General features: G+C 38.1%; 1 protein-coding gene across 10 annotated transcripts in view; it reads right to left on the reverse strand.

Moving 5' to 3' along the window:
* The window catches only part of BNC2 (basonuclin zinc finger protein 2), a 414,097-nt gene that overhangs the window by 251,424 nt on the left and 135,525 nt on the right, over positions 1 to 27,148 (reverse strand). Inside the window, exon 1 of one of the 10 annotated variants that reach the window (XM_074330350.2) lies at positions 11,606 to 11,780. The exons of the other annotated variants lie outside the window; for them this stretch is intronic. Within the exon in view, the coding sequence (XP_074186451.1) occupies positions 11,606 to 11,608 (3 nt within the window). The 5' untranslated portion in view covers positions 11,609 to 11,780. Of the gene's footprint in view, positions 1 to 11,605; positions 11,781 to 27,148 lie in introns of those variants that run through there. 10 annotated transcript variants of the gene reach the window in all.

The raw sequence follows: 27,148 nt of genomic DNA on the forward strand, positions 1-27,148 counted from the left end.
AGAGGGAGAGAGAAATCCCAAAACAAGTCCCCTGGGAGGACTCGGAGACATGGCTGAGTGTGAGCTCTGTCACATTCTAAGCCAAAGAAAAGCACTGATAAAACTTCAGCCTAATTTCAGGGGTTAGACAATGCCAAGCAGCAAAAGGAAAAATTACTCAGATAACACAAAGAACTCAGGAAGGCCATTAAGGGAAATGGATTCGACTATGCTAGCCAGGAGCCTCCGTGCGACAGGGCAGAGAAAGAAATAAATTAATTACCCAATACCGTAAGGATGAGGATGTATGCTAAACACACTGCTGCAAAATAAATGAATGCGAAAACTGAAAAACAGGAAGGTGAGCTGAGTTGCTGGATGTGCAGTGAACGTATATCCTAATTTTTCAGGCTACCATTTAACGAAACGACAACATTCTAAGCCTATTTTCTCAACCACGAAAGCCCAGGCTAAGACTCAGGAGAGGGCCAACTATACAGAACCTAAAGCTTAAGAATGAAAACACCGCTTAATGACCTCTCCTACTGGTGAGTCAAACAGTGTTTATCCCTTTTCCCATACGGACTAGCCAGAACTACGCTCCTCCTTACCGAGGCCTCAGAGGAGGCAGAGCAGGGTTGCATGACTAGGAGCACGGTAAGGATGAGAGACGTTATAGAAGAACTGAGTAGGACAGCGGACAGGCCCTCTGGAGTCGTCCCAGAACAATGAACTAGAGGATCAGGAGGCGAAAACGGCCAACTACGTGGTTCTGCTCCTCAACAGGATGACAAACACAGAAGATGATTGGGGGAGAGGGGTGTGGGGACAGTGTCCTCACAGGGGCCAGGAGCTATTTAATGGAGGCTCGCTCTCTTTCTTCCTCAGGATCTGGTTCTCTTGGGTGAGCTGCCGAAAGAAAGGGCCCTAGGATCCTTGACAGGAGCAACCTCCACAGGTACAATGACAGGAGATGTTCACAGCCACAAACGACGACCCAAGTACCTTGTTTTTCTACTGTGAAATGTAAGGTACAAGGTGAAAATCTCTTTTTCCTGGTGACATCCTGAGGAATCTAATAGACCATGAATAATGCTAAAATTACATAGAATCTTCCTTTCAGAGCTCGCCGAGGGCTTTACACATAATATTTATTAGTTCCCACACCAGACTAGTAAGCGGGGGGGGTATAATTTCCATTGCTTTACTCTTTTTATTTTTAAACAAGAAAACTGAGGCCTATCACCACTGTCTTCCTCCACATTCGATCAATTGGACAGAACTGAAATTATGACAAAGTTCTCTCAAAGCACGCTAGTGTTTTACTAGAGAAGTCTCCTACCAGTTGACAGAGTTTGCTTATTTCTCCAAATCTTGTTTTGCACGGGAGTTAGCACTGAAGAAAATGAGAATAAAGTTATTTGTACCTGTGCCCTAGATGGACTTTATATTAAGAAAAAAGTAAAGAATTAGATGATTTTCAATTGGTTTGCGATCATTCTTATAATTCAGTATTTTGGAAACTGAATACTCCAGATTTTTGGTTATGAGCGTAAACACTGCCAAATGTGACAATTAACCTTAAGTAAAACTCCAAGTATGCTTATATATGCCCAGATTAACTTTCTTTCTGTCCTCAAGGCTCAATTCCAACTGTCCCAAAGGCGGGTAATATGAAAACATCATTGGCTTTGGCATTAGGCCTCTGTTTAATTGCCAGCTAATTATCAATTCAGAGCCTTCTTTCCGGTATCTGTAAAGTGGGCATAATTCTATTTACTGTGTAGGGTTGGCAAGGTTGAAGGAGGTGACGCATGTCACCAAACTAAGCATGCAGGAGGTACACAGCATAGGTGAGTGACACCTTCCTACACCACAGCACACCATACCACTCTCACAAGGGCTGAGAAGTTTGAGCCAGTGAGGGAAGGAATTTGGTGTGTGTGTGGGGGGGGGTGGTGCAGAGAAGCAAGCCTCAAGTGTCAAAGGAATAGTATAAGCAATTAGGAATACTAAAAAATATACCTATTTAATTAGTCTCAATTAGGGGCCAGATCAATCCACGTTGAGAAGGCTTCTTAGAACGCTGTGTTGAGAAAGATTGTAATGATGTATCTAGGCTCTGAGAGACTGACCGTTAAAGTCTTCATTGGGGGAAGTCGTGAGAAGGGTCACATTTTACTCTCTGCTACTCCTGCCCCAGCCAAGCCCTTCACAATGAAAACATAAGGCAATTTGCCGAGTTCTCTTTCATGTTAGTGGCTTGACCAATGAGTCAAAAATAAAGACCTTCCAGGGAACATGGGTGAATAAAATCTGGAGAAACCCTAGCCTGTTGGAAAACACCACAAAAAAACAGCAAACTGCTGGACGAAAGCAGCAGTCCAGGTCAGCGGTTCCAGGTGTCCTCCTCAGCCCAGGAAGGTGATCAGCATCCGCCGGGAAGTTGTTTCAAACGCATCTCACAGGCCCCACCTGAGACCCCCTGTGACAGAACCACTACAGGCGGAGCCCAGCTAGTTGCTTTTAGTGATCAGGTGTTTGAGAACCACTAGCCTCAATAAACCAGACAAGCAACAATGGAATGGTAAGGCAAAGTTCTCTAAATGATGACTTAGTGTTAGAAGAGATATGCCTAACAAAAAACTTAGTGTTAGAAGAGATATGCCTAACAAAAAGTGTTAGAAGAGATATGCCTAAAAAGGGAAGAAGGAGCATACACCAGGGCCCAAGGTCCAAGATCTCCTAAAATCTCCCTGTTGAAGAAAAGTGGGGATGTCAGAAAAGGAAACCTTTATGATAGAAAGCCCAAATGAGCAAGCCACTTCGGGAGCCGTGGTATGGCCAACGTCACAACATGCCGCAAATATGAGAAAGAAATGACCTGGGGATGGACGCTAACTTAAGTATTTAAACTAAAAGCACTTTGAAATGGTATAGGTCATCTTTAACTTCCTCGCTGGCTTTGCTCCACTCAGCTTCTCTCTGGGTTTCCACCACAATCAAGAACGAGGATGCATTCAGCTATCTCTAACGCGGGGAAAGGGCATACCGTCACATAATCATCACCAAGTCACTGAATTTTTGTTTTTGTTTTTGAGGGTGTGGCTTTTATCTAGAAAGAGCTCACATTGGAAGAAAATAGGTGCATTAACTTGATCTCACTACATCAAAGGCACAAAATGGGATATGTCAAAAGGGTTATTTTGTTTTCTTACTAAATGTAATACACTGAAGAGAAAAAAGTGATTGAAAATGTGAGAAAGCAGAAAAAGGAGTTTGAGGAATGAAATACTATAGAAGAATGAGTGACGTGCCAGTGAGAAAACTCTCCCCCCCGCAAAAAAAAACAACAACACACAACATCTCAACTTCCCATTGAACCATCTACATTAAACCTAATATGGCTAAAAAAAAAAAAAAAAAAGTGTAAGTAAGCATCCATACACGGTTTGAAAGATCACATGGAATGAGCATGTGATAGATTTAATGCACAGCGCTTGGCTCGATGCGCGGGTTCCTCTGGACGAGCGCCTTACCCCATTTGACATGAAGAGAGGGCCTGGGGGAGGCCACAGATCACACCGACCGACCAGAAGAATCCCAACTGCTATACATGGGCGAGCCGGGGGAACCTACACGACACTACCAAAGCTCATCATGCAGCATCCCGAAGATCAATGAGTCAATACGATTTGCTTTGCATGCAAAGTTTGAACACAGGTAATGTCAAGAGAAGAAAGGGAATGGGAAGGCAGATTCGGTCCTGCTGTTCCATACAGTAAGAACTTTCCCAGCTCAAACATAAGTCACACTGTGTCCTGCACAATTCCCCCTCCAAGCCTGCTGAGGACCCCAGACTAACAAGAGAAAATGCACAAAAGCATACAAAGTTAATTTCTGTGGAATACACTCCTTCCCTCTAACTTCCCCCCACCCCAACTATCTTAAATGCACTTATCTCAACTGGGGTGAGATCTAGGGGAGATGAAAGGCTGTAGTATTGTGTACCAGACAGGCAAAAAGTGGGTATAAATCTCTCGCACAAATGGCATCTCTTTGTTACCGAGGGTCTCGAGATGTGGTGAGAAGATTAAGTAAAAGGGAGTTTCTTATATTTTCCTCGGGGATCTTATAAAATAAGGCATTTTTTTCCCCAAACGGAACACATTTTACTCCTGAAATCTAGTGGCTTTAGAAGCTAAAAGAAGCCTAGACAACCGAATGCTTTATAAATGATAAAACACATGATGTTTCTTTTTTGTATATTTGTGGTGTTAGTAGCCTCACACAGACCTCCCTACGTCACTGACTTACCTAATGATCAGAAATGCTATACAACACCGTTTTCTCTCTATAGGCTTTTCTTTTAATGATGTGATGTTCTTCCCTGGTTTCACCTGCCACCTGTATGAGAACAGTCCCAAGTATCTATTCCTTACCTCTCATGTGAATTTTAGTCTCACACTTTCAAGCTCCGACTAGAAATGGCCAAGTGTCCAGTTAACACCTCGAGCTAAGCAAGCAAATGGGTCCATTACTACCCTTTCTTTACTACAGCTCTCCCCTGACCTTGCTATACTTCGCAATGTTATCACCATAATCCCACTAACAAAGGCTCAGAACCATAGAACGTGGTGGAAATACTTCTCCTTATTTCCCCTAACCCTGTAACTACTGAAAGCCCGTCCATGCTTCCCTTTCGATCCCCTCAGCAGTCCCCCCACACACACATTCCAGACCATTTCTCAGGAGAGTATGTTCATTCATATGTCATAATGCTTCAGTGATAACCCCAACTTTATCATTCCACACTGGGCAACCAGTGCCATAACCTCCCCTCCAACTGTCGAACACATTCTCCTAGATGATGTTTCGAGTACCCCACAAACTACCAATTCAAGTTCCTCCCTCTTCAACTTAGCTCTACCCTGCCTTGCCGGCTTTCTCTCTCCTCCTCCTCCTTTATGACAGTACTTAACAGACAGTCTAATTAGGCTATTGGATGTCTCTTGCTTACTGATTTGGCCTTTCCTAATTTGATAGTTCTTGTACTGCTCTTTTTAGAATACCCTCCCCAGCTACATACATTGGGAAATCTCTATATTTCCTGATGCGACTTCTTTCACGAACTTTTCTGATACCCCCAGGTGGAAGAGGAGCCTTCCCCAGTGTTCTGCCATCATTAGGGCTCTCAGCACTGACAGAACCTTGGACTTCAAATATGTGCTTTTCTCTCCTTACGGGCAAGAACTAACTCATTTCTCTTCGTATTTCCCCATAGCACCTACCACACTGCTTTACACACAGCAAGCAGATAGTCAACAAATACATGCAAAATAAATAATAAATAAATCTCTTAAAATTCACAGTGGCACCAGTGACCCGAAGTTACAAATAGAGTGATTTTAACTATATCATTATTCCACTTGGTCCTGAACAAATACCCTTAAGGCAGTTAGGGGCCAATAATTCCTATTTTATAGAGATTTAAGGTGCAAGGAGGTTACTATTTATGCACAGAGCATTCTTCCGAGTATAATTTAGCCTGTAAAACTTCAGTAACTAAGTCAATGTCACCCTGTTGATCTGTGGTATATTTCTGCTGCAATGATACTTGTCTTGCTGGACTTTCCTTCCGGCTTACTTCAGGATACCTCTAGAACCTGACTCCATCAGGGTGATCTTCAAGAGGTGAGAGAATGTACAACATCTCCTCTACAATATAAGTTAGGAGGACTTTCTCTGCCCCACTAGTTGTCAACATATGCTAAAATTTAAACTATAGAATGATAAAATATATACTAGCATATCTATATGGCCTCTTAGTTTAAAATTTACTGGCCTTCAGAGTAGAGGCAGGCATGAAAACCTTTAATAAGCTCTTTCAAAGAGGTATCAATTGCCATCTACCTAGAAAGAAAGTAATCAGCCCATTAAACTACCCTGAAATAGGAACACTTTTCTACGATAAGCTTTAGCCAACTAGGGGTCAATTTTCTTCCTTAATCATAGTTTGTCCTTTGATTCAAGCCAGTAGTAGGCAACTGCATTTGGCCCTGCTGCCTACTTTTCTAAATAAAGTTTTATTAATACACAGACATGCCTGTTCCTTTACGTATATAATCTGTGGCTGTTTGCAGCTACAAAGAATTGAATAGTTGCTACAGGAAACCGTATGGCGGCCAAAAATATTTACTATCTGGGCACAGAAATACCGAAAAGGTTTGCCAACCATCTTAAACTGTGCAAAATTATACCTCTTTCCCCAGCAACGTCACTTTCAAGAATTCACCTTTAGGAAACAAGAATACAAGTGCAAACAAGAATGTTCATATGGAAGCACCATTCTTCGTAAAAGAGCTGGCAACAACCTCAGTGTCCACAAACCAAGAACTCATTAAGTAAATTATAGTAAAATCATAGTAGGAATCCACTGAAAATGATGACGAATATTTATATTGATAGACATGGAAAGATATGTATGACATAGTTGAGTGAAAAAAGGAAGTCACATATCCATAATCCCTTTAGGTTACTAGTATCTATCCCTACATTTGTATGTAAACATAAATGAAGATGACTAAAAAGATATTAATAAAATAGTTCCTTGGTGGCAGCCTGTAGTTTTTAAATCACATCCACAACACCAAATATGTATCCTTTTTACAAAAGCTGTAATTAAAAAAAAAAAAAAAGTTTAAAACTTTAAAGATTAAAATTACGGTGCAAAGTTTAGAGTCTACATTTTATAAAGCACTGAATTTTACAGGAAAATAAGATTTAAAAAAAAAATTTTTTTGTTTGGTGGGGTTTTTGGTTTTGTTGTTGATATTCTAGTTTTTCCTTTTCCTTTTCTTTTTTTAAGATCGAAAGTCTATTAGGCTTACCAATAACCTGCAGATCTATGAACTGGCATCCCCACTGTACTCTATGCTGCACCCTCACTATTAGATCACAAAAGTACCTTACAAAAGCATCCATCAGTTAGGAAGAAGAGGAGAGGTTAACAAATAGAGCCTTGATGGAAATGTATTAATTCAATCAGTGTTTTGCTCCTGGGTTACCATAAAAAGGTTCATAAAGTACCCAAAAGCCACATAAGAGTTTAGAATTATGCTGCTCAGTGACTGATTCTCTGTGAAGAGAAAGAAAGGAGAGATTTTTCTCCACCCTCATTTTCTTCAATAAAAGTAAGCTTCTGCAAGATTGGCACAAGTATTTTTTAAACTAGTAATATAAAAGGCCAAGTACATACATGATACAAGTGTTAAGAACCTTGTATCACTGTTGACAAAGAGATGCTAAGTGAACATAGCATTAGGCTTGCAAACTAATCACAATAGAAAGCAATTACAGAAGAAATTGCTAATAACAACCAAGACAGCTCACCCTCTCTGTGCCAGATGTCACAGGCATCGTTTCTAAGCTCCATTTTATAAATGAAATAACTGAGGTTCAGAGAGGTTATATAACTTTTCCAAGGTCACATAAAAAGAAGAGATAAATTCAAATGTAGATACCTCTGGCTTAAAAGTCTGGACTCTTCCCACCATGCTAATGAAACAAATTATATTTCAAAGACAGTACTATATAAAATCCCAATATAAATTTAGCAGGGGAGAAAACTTGAAATCCCTAGTTTATAAAGATATAACCAAATTATATCTGTCTTACAAGCAATTTATTTAAAATATTGTGCTTTTTACATGATTTTCTCAGGTCTATCCATATTCTCCATCCTTACATCTATACATATATGATATGTATACTCAAATGTCTTACAGATATGTTACATCATTTTATAATATTGAGCACAAGCACTATGTAGTATTTTCAAACTGAAATAGAGTCTGGATACATTTGCAGACACAGACTCCAGTTAGACATAAAACTGACTTTTTAAAAATTTTTATTACTTTTCCCACAGTAAAATTCTCTCTACTAAAATTAATGCTATGGATTAAACAAAAATCTGTGCCTTGAAAATTATCATGAAAAGCTGTACAATGACATAACTGTAATATCTTTTACATTTGTATTTACCCCACTGTTTTGCTCTTATATTCTCTTTAAAAATTACACAGACATTAGCTTTCCCTGTGAATTCCCTATAATCGCACCTCTAAGCTCAAGATGAATAAAACCTTCGGTCCCCAGCTGGGGAAACTGAGGTTTTGCTGTACTTCCTGTTTTGGGCGGTGTAGGGACATTCGGCTACGAATTCCTAACCAGATATCCCATGGCTCCCTAGTAGAGGTCTAAAGGATAGGAGTCTGTAGCTGTACCTCTTTTTACCTAGTGCAGCTCTGAGTTTTATCAGTTCCACAGAACGGCTTCCTTGTGAAATTTAATTTGAGAGGGAAAAAGAAAACGGTGGGTTTGACAACTATTTTTGTTTTTTCCTTTTTCTGTTAAATAGCTTCTGTTACAGATGGACAAAGAATGTGGCGGAGACTTTGGGGTGAACTATGTTGAACACGTATTTTACACATTTGTGTCCTCATCTGTAAAATGAAAATATCTGTACCTGCCCTGAATACTTTTGTAATAACTGAAGAAGATAAAATGAGTACCAACCCCAGTGCGCTGGGTGATCTAAGAGGTAGCTATGAAATTAATAGTTTTTAATCCTCATTCTTCTACTCTTAGTAACAGGCTAAAGTAAGCACCAAGCCAAATATTTATTTTAGATCTTGAGATGCAGTATGTTCATTCTAAGCTTGGCTAAAAGAAACTAGATGTTAGGCAAAGTAACAATGCTAATCAAAGACCATCTATGACAATATTAATGTACTACACATGAGAACACAATTACTTTTGAGAAAAACATAATCCAGGATTAAAAAACAATAAAAGAACCGCATTTTGCTCAACAAATAGTCCCCAACTACATTTAAGACTCTTAACTACACTGAAAGCATTGTGCAAGACTATATAAATTAAGATAAAATATTGCCCATATAGGTGACATGCTACTATTTTGTTTAATTCTATTGAGAGGTACAAATACTACTAGCTTTAGTGTGACCTAAATTCCATGAATATAAGTAAGTACAAAGCCAGGGGCAGAGGCTGGGGTTTTACCTGTAAAATCTAACTTCAAGCTCTATTACCAAGTGCTAATGATAATGAGTATAATAAGGCAGGAAGCTTCAATTCAAGCAAATGATTAGAACTGATGATACAAAGGTAAACAGAATCCAATAGAATCGGGCTAGCCTCTTTGCCTTTAGTCTACACTTAGCCTAACTGATATCACAGAAATAATAGCATCATTCTGACATCCATGAAGGCCAGCCTGGTGAGAATTTTGCAGAGTGGCCAAAATGCAAGACTAATGGATGACACAAGAAATTCTCAAAAACAAAAACAGAAAAAAAAAAAGGAAAAAGAAAAAGAAAAAGTTCTCTGCCAATGCCTATTATCTCCTTTCCTGTGGATAATTAATTTAAAAAATTAAAATATTTTATTTAAATTTACCACCTTTTTCCAAAATTCAAGCTTCCCAAGGGAAGCCTGCCACAAGACAAGCTCAAAGAAAGGGATTTACAGTTTACTGAACACCTACTATATCACTGAGCTTCACATGTGTTGTCTCATTTCATGTTCCTGACAAATTCTCAAGCTAAGTGTTCTTTTTCCCATTTTAAAATTGAAGGGGAAAAAAAAGGTTAGGGATTATGTGACTTACCCAAGGTCACAAGACTATGGAACAGCCTTAGAATGTGAATGAACTCAGGTCCAATCTTTAACTCCCCATAAGAGTTCTACAATGCCAAACACTAATGTCTGGTACAACGGGAACAGAAAAATGCTGACAGGACAAGTATTGATAGTTTAAGAAAGTTTGATTTGTAAGGGGGGGGGAATCCTAAACCAACTTTAATTTTCTTATTAGGAAGACATGATATTAGAGTAATTCCACTCTTCTCTTGGATTATGAAGGGAAATTTTAATCAAATTGAAAAGGGTTGAATACAACCACAACATCCTTTTTATAATCAAAACCTGCTTCCATGATCAGGATGACAAATATATTTTTAGATAATCTAAATGTACATGACAGATTTTTTTTCTTAATTTAGCACTGTTAATGAATTTTTCTACTATTTAGGAAAAAAGTTAATTTTGAAATTGGCTGTATGGAAAAAAATATCCAGCACAAAGTAAGTTTAATATTCTACTGAAAATTTCACTTTAAAATTCAGAACTAAAACCAAAAATCACCAAACAAAAAATCCTATCCTCACTTTACTACATCCAACAGAGTAAAAAGAATTCTTAAAGTGAGTATTCTCTCGAATGTAGGGGAAAATGCCTAATGAATTCGTATAAAATCTGAAGTGCCAAGTCTATATATAAATCTTGATTTTGCTATAGAGTTGACTGTGTATTGGTTTAAGACCTCCCATAAACAATGTGAATGTATCTGTTCATAAGGAACAAACCATCATACAGACAGCATTAATCAGATTAAACTCAGGAGGTCTATCTTGACAAAATCATCCTTTTACAGAAATACATAAGTCATGTACCAAAGAGTCTATAAATCAGGCACACAGACCCACCCATAGTTTACTTTTTTGTAACATATTCTTGAGTTAAATTTCTGTTACATACCATTTTTAAAAATACTTACCAATGGAAAACTATCTTAGTTTTAACAACTCTACAGATTTTCCCTCATATCTATTTGGCAGTCACTTAAGCAAAGCGTGTATGTACCTACCAGCACACATAACACAACTCTATAAATGAATATATATGCATTATTAAAGAAGAGAAAATGACACATCATAAGAACATGAAAACAAAGGAAGTATTATGGTTTGAAAGTGAAGAGAAATAGAAAGGCAATTCAAACTAGAAAAACATCTTTTCTTAGGGCAGTTCAAGATAATCCATATTTCTCCTATTCACTGGGAAAAAAATCAGACATGTGAATATTTTATAAAGTCACAATGCAAAATCAGAAGGCTGTTCCATACGTCCATATTTTAATCTGTTATAAATTGAGTCAGATCAAATCATGAAGCGATGCTGAGTGTTACATGTAACCTGCACAATTACAACTGAAGTCAAATCATACACACCCTGAGTAACTGTAAGTCTAAAACAACTATAGCAGTGAATGAGAGCTAGAATTTCCCTGGAGAGGGACAGGGGTGGGAGCAATCTGCAAAATGGATATATCTGAGGTAACTGCAAAGCCTGAGCGTGTCCTAAAACCCTGAAGATGCTCACGTGGTTTCACAACAAAGTTCCTTTACAAGATCCACAGTCTATATGACTTGCATCTTTTACTGCCCGTTTCCACAATTCCTGCTTTTAAATCACACTGGAAACCTTTGGCTGCAATTGAATTAGAGTGGTTTGGTTTAGCCCTTCTGAACCAGCCAAGAAAAAAATTGAAAAAAGAAAAAAAAAAAAAAAAAAAAAAAACCAGCACCATACTTAGGTTTGTTTTGTTTTAAATTCGGACCTTCTGGCATTCCAAAATTGTATCCCTCTGACTAATACAAACCGTTATTACAGAGAAATGGTTAAAAACAAAACAAAACAAAACAAAAACAAATCAGCCAGTAAAAAGGAATGAGGGAGTAGTAATGGTAACATACAGTACCATGAGCTGCAGTGGCCTCCCAATCAGTGGTGCAAGGTTAACAGATGACTCCTGGCCTTCAGGCAGACAGCAAAACACAGGCTGGGGAAGGCGGGGGTGGGGGAGGCAAGGACCAAGGCTGGAGGAGGCGGCCCTCACTCGGGCAGTTTACATAAGAAGGCAGCTCAGCTCCTTTCTGGCGCATTCCTCCTCTCTATCTCCCAACCTCTTTGCGTGTGTCTTGTCATATTTTCTTCAGCTGTTAATTGTCCAGACTGCAAGACTTTAAACAGCCGCAGTTTAGGAAAAAGCAAAACCCTTCTAAGTGACCATCACAGCAAATCAGCTTCATGCTGGTGGGTAAAATTTTCCAAGGGAAGTGTTCTGATAGTTCCTGAGTCTCTAAGTCACCCCCACCCCCACCCGCCACCACACACTCCCCCAGAGGGCTAAATGCACTGTGGCAATAAAACATTCATGCGACTTGGAATTTTAACACAATGCCATTTCCCTAGTTTAACCTGAAAGGAATGCACTAGTCACAACAGACTACATCATCCTGCCATTAAACCCTGCCAAGGAACCGCTTTTTTGGCCGCGCTGGGCCAGCTTTGACGGGAAAGGAGTACACAGACCCACACACTGAGCACAGAGGGGCCACCTCTGCTTCCTTAGCCTCGTCCACCAACACTCTGCTCCTGAACATGACCCCTGACCCCTCGAATTGTGACCTGCTTGTGATGCCTGTGTCACTCTGAACTTCTGCAGAGCCACACACTGTGCAGGCCATGGGCTGCTCTCGCTCAACAGGACTCGGCGCCAAGCCAAGGTTCTTTCTTATTATTACTGATCCACTATCTGAAAGTCTTACGTGTAAGTGCCGGGATGCTTTTTCCTTGAGTTGTAGAGTGGTCTGTTTTTCTTTTTCCTTTGTTTGTTTTGGACTTTTTAAAAAATAAACTTTGCATTTGCATTCATAATTAGGTTATGATTACTGACAAAATGGTTTGCTTTGGGGACTACTTATCAAAGCGTGGCAGTTCTTTCACATTTAAGTGACATTTAATTTAGACTTACAAAATACAAAAACAGAAATAATTCTGATTTCTCCTGAGAGTTTTACAGAAAAACTCAAAGGTGTTGAATTCTGTAACATCACACTTAACCATTTCATGTGGCTAAAGTACAAACAACAAATTAGATTTTAAAAAACCCCTGGTATTGATTTACCACTTGTGCAGAGATTTCTACCTTCCAGGGAATGTAACTGACAAACTAAGGAACAAGAAAAAAATATACATATGTACAACAGATGAAATACGAAAATCACATTAAACATTTTTAAATGTTTTCATTTTAAACTATGTTGCCATTAGGCCCTTTAAAACTAATCACAACAGTATTAATTTTTGTGAAGTTACCATATTCCATAATTTTGTCCCCCAAACATTCCTTTTTTCTTTATCCTCAACTTCTCTCCTACCACTAAAGTACGCCTTCCAGATTTTCTTTTTGGTTGCTTTTTCAGTTTTTTTTCTTTTCTAATCATTAAGTATTTTCATATGGGGCACTTTCACTTTCAACCTTGCCCTATTATTTGGCTTATTGTTGAGCCTCTCTATTACAGTCACCGCAGTTCTAAAAACCAGCAAATCCCTCCTTCTTGCCATGACCCTGAACTACAGCCAGGTGAAGGGTGATTATCACTGCAAAACACAGAAGTGCTTCCAACTTTAATCTCCTCGAGTGAAGAAGCCATGTCCCCCTCTCAGTAACAAATGAGGAACATCCTACTTCAGCTAAGAGAATACTCTAAAATACAAAATGATGATCTCTAAGCAAGTTAACATGTACATATAAAATAAAACCAAATTGTCTTCTTTAGCGTCATTTTGGTCTTCTTAGTAGCTGGAATTAGTCTTAAGCCCTAGTTAAAAGACTTTCTTTTTTTCTTTTTCTTTCCTTTAAACAGACATTATCATGCCTTGAAAAGTCATTCTAATCCCTTCACCTTAGCCAAGCCATGCTAATTCTAGATAGGAGGACAGCCAATTAATTTTTTTTTTTAAAGGAATTATATTTGACTGGCGGGTGCGGTGGAGGGGGCGGGGGAAGGGATGGGAAATCAACCCAACAGAGAAGCAAAGATTATCAAAACCTATGTAAAATATTTCCGTTTCAAAATGGAAATGCTGTCATTGTAATTTATATGAAACATACCAATAAATACATTTGATTTTTTCAAGTAATCTGATTATCAATATATATTCAAATTTTAATTTTGATGTTACTAGTGGGAAACCTAGTAAAATGGAAGACAGCACCACGTAAAGCCATGAGATTAATATTACGGAGGATAATTTCTATTTAAATGCAGGTAGATACACTTTTTTGCTCATATCAAATTAGTCAACACAGTGATCCCAAAGTACATTGGACCAATATCCAAAGGAAAGAGCGAAGGTCTGTGTACTTGTACACGCAGCCTGTTAAGTCCTCTCATTTGTGATGCTTTACCTCTGAAGCCCTCTGGAACTTTGAGATACATCACGAAAAGAAGCGATAAATGGCATTTCATTTCCAAACAAATCTGTGATAACCATAGGTGGTTTTCATGCTCTTTTAACCCAAAGATTTTACTATGTTAAATGACATTTAAAAATACAAGTTGACAAGTTTTGTGAGTTAACTTTGAAGTTACAGAAAACAAAATAGGTGCGCTTTTCCTCGCCAACTTCTATTACAAGGAGCACAAACATGCACCTGTTAATTGATTCTTCTGGACAAGAGTCCACCTGAAGCTACGGGACTGGCTACATCCCCCTACCCTCCACCCTGGCAGTTAACAGACTGCAAACCTGAGTGAGGGCCAACCTCTGAGGCAAAGAGAAGAGAAAGACCTGTGCATAAAAGAGTGAAGGAAGGAAAAGGGATAGAGGGGGCCAAAGAAACGCAAGGAACAGGAAAGAAGGGGGTGAGAGAGGGAGGAACAGTGGGAAAGAGAGGAGCGAAATGGAAAGAAGCAGGGAAAGGGAGAGGAAGGAAAAATGGAGACTGAAGGAAAAAAAGGAATGGCTGGGGGGCAGAGGAAGAATTGGAGCCCCGACGCGACAGTGGATCCAGCAGCTGGCCGGAGATGCTAATTCAGCGCTTTAACAAATCAATGCCACTTGAAAAGTACAATGTGAGCCCTCACTGGGTAGACGTCAGGGGACTGAGAAAATGCATTCGCAAGTATTTCACATTAAGAGGGAATAATGTGTTAATTTATAACTCTTCACCCTATACACTCGGATTATCTATCTGTGTCAGCGATTTGACTTCTTAAATTTATCAAAAACGCACGCAAAGGGAGGCAGCTCCGGCTTCACCACTGGGAAATGGAGGTTTAGGAAAAGCCTTTCCTAGGGTTGGACTGTGGTTCTCTGCACTTTCCTATTTGGGCTCAGGTATTGGTGGGGGCAGCAGGAAGGAGGGAGCATCTGATGGAGAGATCTAGGGAGGAGGGGAACTCCTGGTCCAGTTACTAACGCAACCAAAGGAAAGACTGTCTTGGCCTGTGGTTGATTGCATTAGGTACCATCCGTCAAAAGTGACACAGAAGAGAAGGAATAACTTGACTCAGCAACCCGAGCTGCCATCATCAGAATTTACTTTACGGAAACTTACTTAAGTCTCTCAGCACACCCAGAGGAAGGGAAGCTGCTGACAACTGGATTGTAATTAAACAGTACTCTCGCAATGCCACTGGAGTTCCTATATACAGAGCTTATCAAAATAGGAAGGGAAGGGAAAGCTAAGCTTATGTGATTAGGTTAGCTTTGAGACAGGGAGGGGAGAAGTTAAAGAACTGATATTACATCCCAGCAATTCAGGAGCCTAACGTTTCTTTGTTAAGACAAACCTAAACATCAAGTGGCTGCAATTGTTTCCTAATTGTTCCTTAATGTAAATTTAAACTTTTAATATTATGATAGGACAGCTTCTAACCTCAGGGAAAGAATCTGTCAGTATTTTTGCTGCCAAAATTAAAGCATTATCAAACTTAAGTATTTAAGGTGCAAGCATTGTCCACATACAAAGGCCAAGTGTGTTAAGATTTTGGAATAAATAGAATAAGTTTCAAGAAAGTGTTTTAATTAAGATCACATCTTCAAGGATATGAAGGGGGGAAGTGGTTCTACATACAAAGAATCGAAAAATGACCAGATTGTAACTGTTCTGAGTTCCATTTTAAGGTTATTTCAACTACACGCAGCAGTTATTTTAAACTGTGGGGGTATTTTTATTTGCTACTTGTACAACTGCAACAGAAACAGACATTCTCTTATTTTCGGGACATTCATATGTAAATGAATGCTGATGAATGGAAATGAGATGCTATACATGATGGGCAACGTTCAACATTTAGTTTTAAAAAGGGCAAAGTTACCTCACTCATTGAAGCTTAAATCTCTTCTCTTCTATAACTAGGCACAGAAAGAAATGAAAGACAATGATGGACCTTCCACCAGTTTCTACTGACTCAACACTGTTTCACAGAGCTCCTCATGACAGAAAACAAACGTTTCAGTCTTATCTATTGTCTCTTTTCTATGGCATAACGTTACAGTCATTTTTTTAAAATGAATATTTGATTAGAAACTGAAATTAAAAGTAAATAGGCAAAAATGTTACAGCTGCACTGAACCAAGGGTTAAAATGCCCAAAATAGTATAATTATTTAATGAAAAAAATTTTTTTTTCCTGTCAAAGAAGATAATAAGGAATTTTCCAGGCCAAGACCATAGAGTGCACTCCTTTCCCTTTTCATAAAATCTTAGGAGGTAGAATATATATGCTGGGCAGTGTTTGCAATGGGAATGAATCATATTGCATGCATTGCAAGGGCCTCTATGCCTTGAGAATAGGATTTGTCCTCTCACTGGTTTTTGCATGAATTACCATTACTGTCTGTCCCACCTAAGCTGCCCTGACTTAGACTATCTATTCTTATCATTACGGTGCCATGAATCCCATCCTCCCTCCTCCCCTCCCCCACCACACTCACCTAAGGGGTTAAAAGACTTCAGTACATTTGTGACTTGTCAGTGACATATAATACCCGGGTCCTTCATGCAATCAACTTTTACTTGACATGTATTTGCTCATCACAGGACCCGCATTACTACTGGGAAAATGAAGAAAAACCTAAATTAACACTTGACATTCAATATGGTCAACTCCTTAATTGGCTGGGCTTCCTGAGAAAGCAATTTTCTATTCCCCAAACTGTTCGCGTGTCATGTGTGGAGTGCAGCTCTTGGCCATCACTGCTGTCCCTTGCTCCCTCTAATGAGAGCAGATGAATTAGTGCTACGTGACACGATTTGAACAGGGCTTCTTCCTCCTCCCCTCCCCCCAATCTTTCCCTTATACCAGTGACAGCTGTGTGGCAAGGGAAAGAAAGAAAGAGAAATTCAAGAGCAAAGAATCCTGTAAAAGATGATCATTTTTTAAAAGGAACCTTAAATGTCTTGTTGAAACTCCAGAACAGAGTCATTTAATTGTGGAGGTGGGGAAGGGAGCTGTTACAAAGATCAGGGGAATTATCTGGCTATGGTTGATTTGGGTTGTATTAACTTCAAGCATGTTTCTTCCATTCCCAGCTAGTTGCAGTATTAGATTGCATTGGTCTAATTAAAATGGAATTTACATCCACGTAAAAAAAAAAAAAAAAAGTTTTTTAAAGGTCTGGAGAATGGGTCAATTAGAAAAAAAAATATGAACAGCATGAAATGATTATTATTCTAAGATAAACATACCTCTAGGTTAAAGAAGGTCTTTTCAACAAATGTTTAGGTCATGAAGAACCCACAACATAAAACTGTGCCACTAAACTTTGTTTTCAAATATTGTTCACTGAACGTAATGCTAACCATTCTATTTTAAATCATTTTGTTTGGTCACCTTTGATTGTTGAAGTACTGCAACAAAACTTATTTGAACAGATTTCATTCTCTTACTGTGGAAAGGGAGGGAATATGTACTGCTTTAGATGGGCTTATCGAGCTCAGTAAGAAAACAACTGATGGAAGGTGGGACAAAATCTGCTCTGTTCAAAAATACTGAAAGGTAAATTAAAGAGATTTCTCTGAGTCTTCACTTATTCATTTTGAAACCAAAGAGGAAGTGATTTTAAATGCCTAAAGTTCTTAACCAATCTGATTGGGACCAAACAGAATGTGGGGAGGGAAGAGTATGTGGCACAGCACACATTTGGGAAAGCAAGGTAGTCCAAAGTACTTGTATAAGTGAAAGTAATTAGTGAAAGTTACTAGTGCCTTAGCATTTTGAATCTTTACTCATCGCTATTTAAATGAGAGCTAAGGCAAAAGGGCTACCTGTGTACCAGCAGTTGTATGAAGACTATACTGGTGCCACAAAATCAGTGTAAGCATGCAAAATATAAAACTATTCCACATATAATTCCCTTGCCTCAAATAAGTAGCTTGATCATTTGTTAATTATTCCTATAAAATTTTGAATATCACTGAAGTAGTATTTCAGTAAGTAAATTTGAATATATAAAAATATGATAAAACCCACTTTTACATTAAAATTATAACCTGAAACTAAAAGAAGCTATTTCCTAATTTTATATTTATAGGAAAAAACAGGAAAGGAAATGAAGTTTTGTACTTTTTTTCCCCTTAAAAAAAAAAAAGTCAATTCATATAACATGATTTTAAGGGTTGTTACACTAACAGAAGACAAATCATACCATAAGGAAACTTTTTGGAACACCTTAGGTTTTCAAATTTGTTGGAATATAATTAGTTCCAGACAATTTTGAAAACTCTAAAACATAAGCATAAGTTAGAAGTATTTTCACTGAAGCAAAACAACATAATGGATACACTCTTGCATATATGATTCCCTCCTATGGCCAAAGCACTTATATTTCAAATATCATTAAGATCCCTTTTGAGAACACACTGAGACAACTCGTGAATGGGCAGTCTATCAGGTGTTTAAAAGGAATAGACAATTTGGTATTCTAGAAAAGTAGCTCAGTCTAATACATCCAGTTAACTGCTATAGTACCATTATCATCACCGAGCAACAAAGGGCAGTGTATTCTGCCGATAGCTTTAGGGTGACCTTTGCAACGCTGACTAGTCCGTCAAGTTCCATCTCTGAGATGCAAGGTATAGACAGGGATGGTTTATTAACAGAGGTAGGAACTGAAGACCAGGAGCCTCCAAAAGGGTAGGCATTTCACATTCAGGAAATGGGGAATTCCTTTCCTTCAGAAGAGCAGTACACTACGAGATCAGGCTGAACAGCCCTTATTCTTTCCCAAAGCACTAGCCTTCCATGGTGTGGAGATGCCCAAGTCTTGAACAGCATCGGATCTTTTTGTCCCCCTCAGCTACATTTCTAAGTCCTGCAATGAAAATCCAACCGGGCATTGGTAAAACGGGACCAAAGTCTTGAGCTCTAGGAATAAAGCTGAAAAAGAATGTTGACATCCTCTCCAAGCTTTCAACTGTGATGACGTCCGCTTTATGGGGGGTAGCTTGCAACCACTGCTTCCGGGATGGATCGACAGAATTCAAGAGGTCAGCCACAGTGGGTCAGAAAAAAATGACTCTGTACTGTACTGAGAAATGTCTTCAAGGATCACCTGTAGAAAATCCGCCTTTTTTTGATTCAAGAAAGGTTCTTTTTGATTGAAGACAGTTAACTGTGACTCTGGCAGAGTGACATGCTTCAACTTGATATTTTCTTTGGGATGAGCAGGCTTTGAAGCTCATAATAAACTTGAAATGGTTCTGTGGAATGTTAAGGCTTAATGTAGATGGTTGGTGCCACTGTCGTGCCTACACAAAACTATGTCAACCTGGAAATAACTGTGTGAACAGCTCCAGGGTATTTAGATGGAAGGTTTGCCCTTTTTATGAATTTTTACTTTGAACCATAAGAAGGCACTGCATTAAGTTTCCCACTTGTGTAGCACAGCTAAAATTAAAATACTTATTCTGGTTTAGAAAGGTATAATGTTCGCCACCCACTTAGTTCATCTTACCTTCACCTCAAGCCATTCTCAAAAAGTATAAACACAGCCGAGAGAGAAATGACTGCTTTAAAACAGCCTGGCACAGGGAACAACAAAACTATGTGTCAAATACAAGGCACACATGTTATTTCATTAAATTAATAGCATCTAAAAGGGTATGTTCGTCTGTCCTCCATTTTTCTCCATCCTCTTTATTTCTGAGCTTCCCTCCCGTTGTGTTACAGATTATTTTATCTAATTCCCAGTTTAAAGGTTTCTGAAAGTGGTACCTCACAGCTGTGTTGACACGGAACTTCTTGAACATGGCATACCAACGTCATTCTGACAAACTTACAGATGCTTCGTAACAAGCTGCACCAGTCACTTGATTTGAAATACCTGACTAACTATAAAATAAACTGTTAATCTCTGGTCTTTTCTCCAGTTCAACTCCTCTCTGCAGTTCTGGAAGCACACCAACAGCTTGTTATGTTTACCTCGGAGACGACTCCCTTCTGATGGGTGTCTGATATTGTCCAGTGATGTTGCTCAAGCAGACCATGGACAGAACCTGGGCAAACCTGGGCCCCATTTGCAGATCATTTTAACAAGATGTTCTTGTTTCCTGTTCCCACGGAAATCAATAACAGGGTGACCTTCAATTTGAAATTCAAACCTATTAATTACCCGTTCTGTTGAAAATGTTGGTATCTGATTTGCCTGGAGAATTTCAATTATGAATGGATTATTTCTGTTAAAGAGCCCCTTCAAAAAATTTAGATAAGCATTGAAAACCTCATTTTATACAATATAAATGATGTTTTCTTGAAGCTTGTATAAAATATTGGCCTTCCACAAATTAGAATGGGGAAGTTTTCCCCTTGTGGTCTATCTCTTCCTCATGACATCATAATCAATTGCCTGGTAAATTATAGCAATTCCACAAAGATTCAGAGACAAGAATCCATTGCTTAAAGGTGAGATGAAAAGCTTTTGATAGTTGAATTCAGCTTTTCATCTGCATCAATGAATGAAACAAATTATAATGTCCTTTCAGAATGTTGAAATCTCCCATTTTTCCCATGTAATACTAAAATTGTTACTTTTCTAAACTTTATCGAATCCTTTGATCAGTTGTTGTTTTGCTCACATTTTACTTTTCCTTATATATGGGTCATAAGGGGAATACTATAAATCAAAACTATCAGCACCAGAAATATATTTACTAAACATTTTTTAATTGTAAAAAAAAAAAAAAAATGAAGAATTTGGTTCATCCCAGAGAGGAATTCCCAAGATGAATAATCACATGCAATGAAACTATTATCTTCATCCATTAAAATATTATCTAAAACAGAGGTTTCTATCTGGCAGCCAGTAGGCTGAATAAAACCTGCAGATGAGTTTTGTTTGGACCACACACTTTAAAAAATATTTGAAAGGGCTGCCAAGTTTTAAAAATCCGGAGATTTCACATGAAAATCTAGAATTCTGGCTTCTCATTTTTTTTTTGAAAAAAGGAGGAGACTCTCGAAACACTGGGCCTGCATTCCCACCTGGCAACAATTGGCTGGAGCTAAGGAGCTGCTACCTCAGTGTGGTTGACACAAGTGTTTTCTGGTCCCCCCAGACTGACTCCACTCACTTACCTTACCCTCCACGTGGCCCTTTTAGGCAACTCCTGATCTTTTAAAGGTCATACTACTCCACAGAGAGTTTGCCGAGTTTATGGAAGAAAAAGAGAAGGGTATCTAAGAACAGAGATTTAAAAATACGCATTTCATAGGCTTACACAATGTGAGACAGTGGGTAGCAGATTTTGTTTCAAAATATGGTTGTTCAGTATAACGTTAAAGTGCAAAGCAAATTCACTTTTCCTAATTAAATTTATTAAAAAGCAAATCCAGAACCGACGACCTCCTCTTACACAGTGGTTCAACAAACATTTACACTGGTTTTGAATCAACCACATTCTTCTCTGCAGCCCAGAAAAGATGCTCATGTCAAACTATGACTCAGATCGACATCCATTTTGTTCATTCACATGTTAACACTTCTGCACTTCCTTTCTAGAAAGATCATGTACTTAAGTGAAAACTGACCCTAATATGAAAATAGAATACGTCTTCAAGGTAAATTTTTAAAGTCAACATTTAGGATGCATGAATATTATCATAGCAAACACTCATCTTTACTGGCTCCACATGTAAGCCACAATCTGACATTTATACTTATATTAAATAGACATTATTGCAGGTTCAGATGACCCCAAAAGTCATGGCATATTTCCTTAAAAATGATTATAACCTAAAAGCAGATGTCTATGACAAAGTCACCATGTACTTCTACTTGCTTCTTTTCTTAACTGAAAGCAAATGCCAGGGGAAAGAAATCTTTTAAATTTCACTATTTCCAATCAACCATAACAATACAGTATTTCTCAATACTAGTGGGTTTTACAAACAAATTAAAAGTAGCGTATTTAGCAGAAGAAAGAAACTTTTCACTTCATCTAGCTATATTAACAGGCAATTTCTGGTGTACTCTACAGTAGAGAAATGTACTAAATCAGCTATGATCGGTCATATTCCAAGTTATTTTTAAAAAGCAAAATTTAAATCAAGTTTAGTATAGTGTTTTGAAATTATGTTTCATCATTGGCTCTCATTCTTGAAAGACTATTTTTTAATTAGGTGTTTCCTTCCTAAGAGAGAAGCATTTTTCTTCCATTTTCACCTAAAGAAAGTAACCCTTGAACATATACCAAATTTACTTCACAATCAGATTTTAATCCCCAAATTCTCGATTCTTAACAACTTGAACAAATTTAAGTAAACAGTTCAAAACAGATCATACTTCATTCCTTAATTCTCAATCAAATAGGAAAGGAGAAAATGCCATGAATATGAGCTCTATAAATACAGTCTTATGCCTGATATCTAAATGACAATATAATACATTCCTTATGGGAAGTATATTTCCTTAATATCCATTATGTCTGAAAATTGAACAATTAGTAGCAGACACCTACAACTCAATTATTCATTTACGTCTCCCTGCCCCTTTTAGACTTCTTTGAAACCATCTCTTCAAAGTGCTGCTTGAAGAGATGATACTATGGGATAGCATGCATGTAATGTTCACATGCTTTTCTTTAAAACAAGTTGGTATAATCTAAGATTAAACTATTATTTTATTTTTATCATATAGTTTTAGAAAAAAAATTAAGACCTCAAATAATTAATGACTAAAATGGTAAAAACAAAAATTAAAACACGAATGCTAGGAAAAGTATAATTCATTATGTTCATGTTGATTTATCTATTATAATATTTTAGAAAGGGAATTTTGCGGAAAAAAAAGAAACAATTATTTCCCACTCATGACGACCAAAGCTTTAAACTGGTCTGCTCCGGTTTACATCATGGCAGCTGACTTCAAATACATAAGCAATTCTAAAAGATTCCTGATTTTGTTATTTTTATTTGCACTTTATTGTTTTAAGAGAAAAAAAATAAAGCATGAGATAATGAATGTTTAATATTATTTACCCCGTGTTCTTTGGGGATTAATGCATTGTGCTCACTTACTCCCTCCTTCTTTCTATTAATCACCAATTTCTAGAAAAGGGTATCTCAAGTAGGCTTATATTGAGGCTCAATTCTGCATTCTACACTTGTTAAAAAAAAAAACACGAGACCATAAGGACAGGAATACTGGTACATACGGAAAAGTGGGTTATCAAAATACTCAGAAGGCAGGCAGCAGTGGGTTTACTAAAAAATCATTAAAAATAACAATTTGTACAAGTTAAAATAACCAACTTATCACTTTTACCAAAGGGGTGTTTTTAATATAATGAACATCCAAGCTTCTCTGGTGATGAGAAAACCTGGAATATATTATACATGCATGAATGTGGCCCAGGATGCAGGATATGAGATGGGCTTGCTATCAACAGATTAACACTTCATTTTCATTACTCTAATCTCACCACAGGTTGTGAACACTCTTTTTCTTATTAGAACAACAATGGTGCAGGAAAACCCAAGCTGACAGGCAGGCGGGGTTCATTACATGCATACGTCTTTATTCCCATAACACATCTCACCTGTATGAAGCCAGGGTTCCAGCTTCCAGTCTGGCTACTGAAAGAAGCTCTCCCAGATGTTGGACTTCTCTTTCTATCCTGCCTACTTAATTTATAATAAATATCAAAAATAAAGTAAATGCAAAAAAAAATCTTTTCCACAATGAACTTTGTTTAGTCGGTTATGGGATTGGCAACATTTTAAGATTTATTCAGTCCCATGACTACTTTCCAAAGTTGTCAAAGAAAACAACAACAATGGCTGGGAAGGGAAATGACGAAACATTTGAAGTTTGAATCGAAGAGTCTCATCCTGGTGTCTCTCTCCCTGCTTAGTTCTAACTTATTTGAAGAGAACTGTAGTTTCTCATTGGTTGAAAATGGCAATTCACAACATAAGAGTCAATCATGCTATTTCCCAGTGAATGACACTGAGCTTCCCCAAAAACCTACATACAAGGAACAACAAAGCTGCAAAGCATAAGGAATCATTAAAATGAGATTCCTAAAATGGGGAATTCCTTTTTAGGGTTAGCCAATCCACTCATTGCATTTGAGGCAGCCATAAACAAATCCTCAACAAACCTAGAAATAAGTCACTTAATTCCCACAACCAACCAATGGACAGGCATACACTCTGCACGTCTGCACTCCACACGTAAGTGCACTGCCACGTGACAATATAGGATTTTTACTATTTTTCATAGCAAGAGAGTAAGTCTTCCACAAAGTCTAGAGTCAGGCTTTGGTTTGGGGTCTTTCTGGTACACTAACAATACTTATACCTAAAAAAGAAAGAATAAAAGTTGTATTAGATAAAGCAGCAGATAACCTAGCTTACTCCTGAGGTAGGTTCTGACATGAGATCAACAAAGAGAATGTTTGCAGGTATTCTCACTCAAGGGACACTTTCACGAATATGTTCAGTGTATTAATTATTCTCCCATATCTTGCAAGTGGCCTCTCACTTATGTCCACTGCCCTCTGGCATGGCAGAGGGCACAGCAGTGGGCAGCTTTCTTTACCTTTCTTTAGATGCCCCAAATAGCTATCCTTATGATTTAAATCAATGAAATGTTTCTTGCTTAAATTGTAATGGAAAAAAAAAAAAGCCTCATTAAAACCCTGCTAATGGAGGTTCTCATTTTAATATTAGTTATATTAAATTAAGGCAGCTGATAGTAATTATTTTTGGCATGTAAAATATTCATTATCCTGAAATTTTTCTCTTCAATGCCCCCCTTCCCCTCCCAATTCAGGCACTCTGATCAAGTATGAGTCCTAAAGAACTGTCTAGAGAACAAATAGCCACTAAAAGACACCTTAATAAAGTTGAAAAAGTCATGACATTCACACAAAAGCACAGCAGGTACAATACTGAAAGCTATGTCTTTCCCATATAGAATGATATTTTTAATCTTGTCATCTTGAACAATCTCTCAGCCGTGTAAGACAATGAGTTAAAACTCATTAAATACAAAACTGTAGCGAATCTTCATTGTGTTATGTATACTGCATGTTTTAAATTTCATAATGTCATCCATTAATATTAGCCCTGCCATCATTTCAATTCCTTTCTGAAATGTTTCAGTTAACTCTTCTTAACTGCAGTTTGTCTCCAAGAGTCCTATCTTCAGCCTATAGCAAGAAAACCTGACACGTTTTCCTCCTTCAAAGGGAATGATCTCTCTTGTGTAGATGGAAGTTTAACTGTACAAAATGATAAATCCAAGAATTAAGAATTACTTCGTCTTTTTTATTTTTTTTTAAGAGAAATAGAAAAGGAAAATCACTTTTTCAGCTAAGTACTTTCTTACACAGGCGAAGGATCGCATTGAGCTGCCTTTCAGCGCCTTTGAATGATAAGCGTGGGCCCCTGGGTTCTGTGTTTTTATCACGCCCTCACTTAAAGAACCCTTACAGAGCAAAACTCGGGACCGTCCTCCTGTCAGCACGTCCACACTGAGGACCACATCTGAGGGTGGCACCTCTTTTCCATACCTCTGCTGGAATGATGTATTGGCAAAAAGTTGCCTTATTCAATTACAGTTACGTTTCAGGTGCATTTCAATTCGTTTTCTATTAGGGCAAAAAGAGCCAGTGAAAGTAAGGAGAAATTCAGGAAAAGAGAGATGAGGTGAAAGGAGAATAAAGGGAGAAAGAAATTAGGTCTGTGGGAACAGGAATAGGATGAAAGAACAGGCTAACCACGGATTTAGGTCATCGAGTAAATTGCTGCCAACCAAATAGAAATAAGACTTAAATCATACCCCCTCAGCAACACACAAACTCTAAGACAGTAGCAAAATAACACTGCAGTCCAAAAATACCGAGTAAATAAGATGTCAGATATGCTCAAGAGAGTCAGTGTTTCAATGAGTAACTTCCTACTGTTCAAGATTATTTTCATTTTCTTAACAGAGAGAAATTAAAAACTGATGGGCTTAATTAAAGAAAAACAAAAGGACATTATTTTGTTGTTAAAGGATCAATTCTTTTTTTTTGTTAATTGGAATGATGATTAATAAGCTGAGAATTTGATTTCTAAGCTAGCCGGTTTGAGTAACACATGCTTTTTCCACAGGCATTTCCATGAAGGAACGTTCTGTGAATGAAGAAATGATACAGCGCTCCCCTCTTCTGATGGCTGACTTTGTGGCATGCAATGCCACACAGAGTGTGTGACCAGAATGGCACTGCTCTCTGTCCTCACCCAAATGAACCCCAGTCATCAATTTTTCACCTTAGGGTTTGAATGTACACTATGAAATTTGCCAGGCTTCCAGGGAAGGTACAAATTAAAGAAAAAGAATCAATACTTATGTAGGTTTCCTATCCTCTAAACTTTCTTTTAAACCTGGGGAAGGAGAAGGCAGTACAGGTCAAGCGCAGCGAGATGTACGTGCCTTGGATGTCACAGTCCCAGGTATCATTTTGGGGATGTCATAGGCACATATTAAAACTCCTTAGAGTTTCCGTTGTTCAGAATGTTTCTTCATCTTATTTTTCTCACCTGTTTACTAGTTTACCTTATAGGAAAAAAATTCCTTCTCTTACACAATGTTTTGCGTGTATGTCAAAAAATAAAGGCTGTTATTCCTGAAGGATGACTCTTTTCCTTTACTCTCAAGCTTAAAAATAGATGTCAGAGTTCCATGAAAGGGTCTTTGAACTCCCTTTCTCCTCCTTTCCCTGGTCCTTCAGTAGACGAGGATCACCAAGCAAAATGTGGAAGCCAGCTGCTTTTCGAGAAATAAAAATGGCATCAGCTTTGGCAGACAGGGGTGAGATCAATCATTTTCTACAATCCTCACACAATCTTCTGACCAAGGCCTAGAGAAGGGTGGTTATGTAGTGGCAAAAACATACCATGAAAGGTACAAGAGGGTTTTCACGTGGTGAAGAATTCATTCTACGCACATAACAAACAAGG

Source organism: Rhinolophus sinicus, chromosome 16, assembly GCF_057876585.1.
Source record: "Rhinolophus sinicus isolate RSI-liver-muscle chromosome 16, RSI-T2T, whole genome shotgun sequence".
NCBI lineage: Eukaryota > Metazoa > Chordata > Mammalia > Chiroptera > Rhinolophidae > Rhinolophus > Rhinolophus sinicus.